Raw genomic sequence first — 1,382 nt, 5'->3', positions numbered from 1 at the left:
ATCTTTCTTACGAGCTGAATGGCGGCCCAGATGCGGGGCCGCCTCGGGCGCCTGAGAAGCCGTCATAGCGAAAGAAAAGGCATTACCGCCGGAGCAAAGAAGCTAGTGAATAGGTGTACTGCAGTTATTTTCGTTGAAACTTCTGAATGAGTTGGTTGCCGCCTTGGAGCTGGCGCAACGCCTGGAGACTGAGGATGACTCTGTCAGGATCGCGGCAAAAACATTAGCGAGCCATTAGAGCTTGAACTAGAACAACTCCCCCTAAGAAAACAAAATGGAAAGAATAAATAAAATCTTTGTAATAATTTTCGATGACATATATTTTAACAGCAGAAGGTCACACTTGCCTCTGCAGAACATGCATGCACAGCGAGCCAGTAGCGTAACGGCCCCACACGAACTGCTGGGCCCTACAGTGTACGAGCTCGATCTGCTAGAGCAAAAAAAAAACTGAAATCTTCTGGAATATTCAAACCACTTCGCTTTACAGCCTGAAAGTCAACTAAGGGATTCCTACGGCCGCCTGTGGGCCCCACCGCCTCTACCAGGACCTGCTGTACCCCCCAGCAACTCTTCTGCTCTACTACTTGACCTAAAATATTCCACTACAGTTCCCCTACTCTACAGTAGCTACATCAGAACAAATGCCCAACGGCCCAACAAGACAACGCTTGACTTTTGTCTCGCCCCCCGGCGCCAAGCACTTAAACCAAGTGGAGCAACAACTCCAAAGTCTTTCTTAAAAAAAAAATGACGAGCTGCCCGCCCAAATGCAAGACATAGCCGGCGTAGCACTGCAACCAGATGAGCTAGGCTCTCCTCAGCGGCAAAGCCACGGCTACAGCTGCATTGCCACTAGCAGAACTGACCAAATCCCGAACTGCCAGTGGTGCTGAATTGTAGCTAGAGTACAGCTGAAAGGAATAACTGCTATTCTCTTCGGCTGAAATCTAAACAAAAGGATGCCACTACGGTACAACTATCCACGCCATGAGGCCGTCAGACAAATGCCTTGACGAATCAAGAAGACAATGAAGGGCAAAAACTGCGCTCCTGTCTCTCATCCTCGTCATCGTCTCATCAAGTCGGTTACAGGCGCATGCATGCATACTTTATATATAAACATAAATATCAAACGGCATCAGTGTAACTATGACAAGCTGCCCTCAGCTATAGCGGGATCGGCAACGCAGCGCCAGAACGGAACTGCGCCCCAGAACCCTCAGGAAGCACAGATATGCATCATATTGCCGAAACAAATCAAAGAGGAGCTGCACCACTTATTGAATTAAGTATTTAATGCACAGCTAGTAATTAAATTAATAAATATTTAATATTAGTAGCTGTGTAGTAGCATCGTCAGACAAATGCCTTCTTAGGAA

At 47.3% G+C, this 1,382-nt stretch overlaps 1 protein-coding gene across 1 annotated transcript in view; it reads right to left on the bottom strand.

Annotated features, from left to right (window-relative positions):
* EMH_0091640 (uncharacterized protein) overlaps positions 1-66 on the bottom strand; it is a gene marked incomplete at both ends in the record, with an annotated part of 809 nt that extends 743 nt beyond the window's left edge. Inside the window, one exon of the mRNA XM_013501753.1 lies at positions 12-66. Within this exon, the coding sequence (XP_013357207.1) occupies positions 12-66 (55 nt within the window). The remainder of the gene's footprint in view (positions 1-11) is intronic.
* Between the last annotated feature and the right edge of the window lie 1,316 nt (positions 67-1,382).

Source organism: Eimeria mitis, genomic scaffold, assembly GCF_000499745.2.
Source record: "Eimeria mitis Houghton genomic scaffold, Emh_scaff7489, whole genome shotgun sequence".
Lineage (NCBI taxonomy): Eukaryota > Apicomplexa > Conoidasida > Eucoccidiorida > Eimeriidae > Eimeria > Eimeria mitis.
Note: the sequence above shows the minus strand (reverse complement) of the source record. Positions and strands in the feature narration are given on the sequence as shown.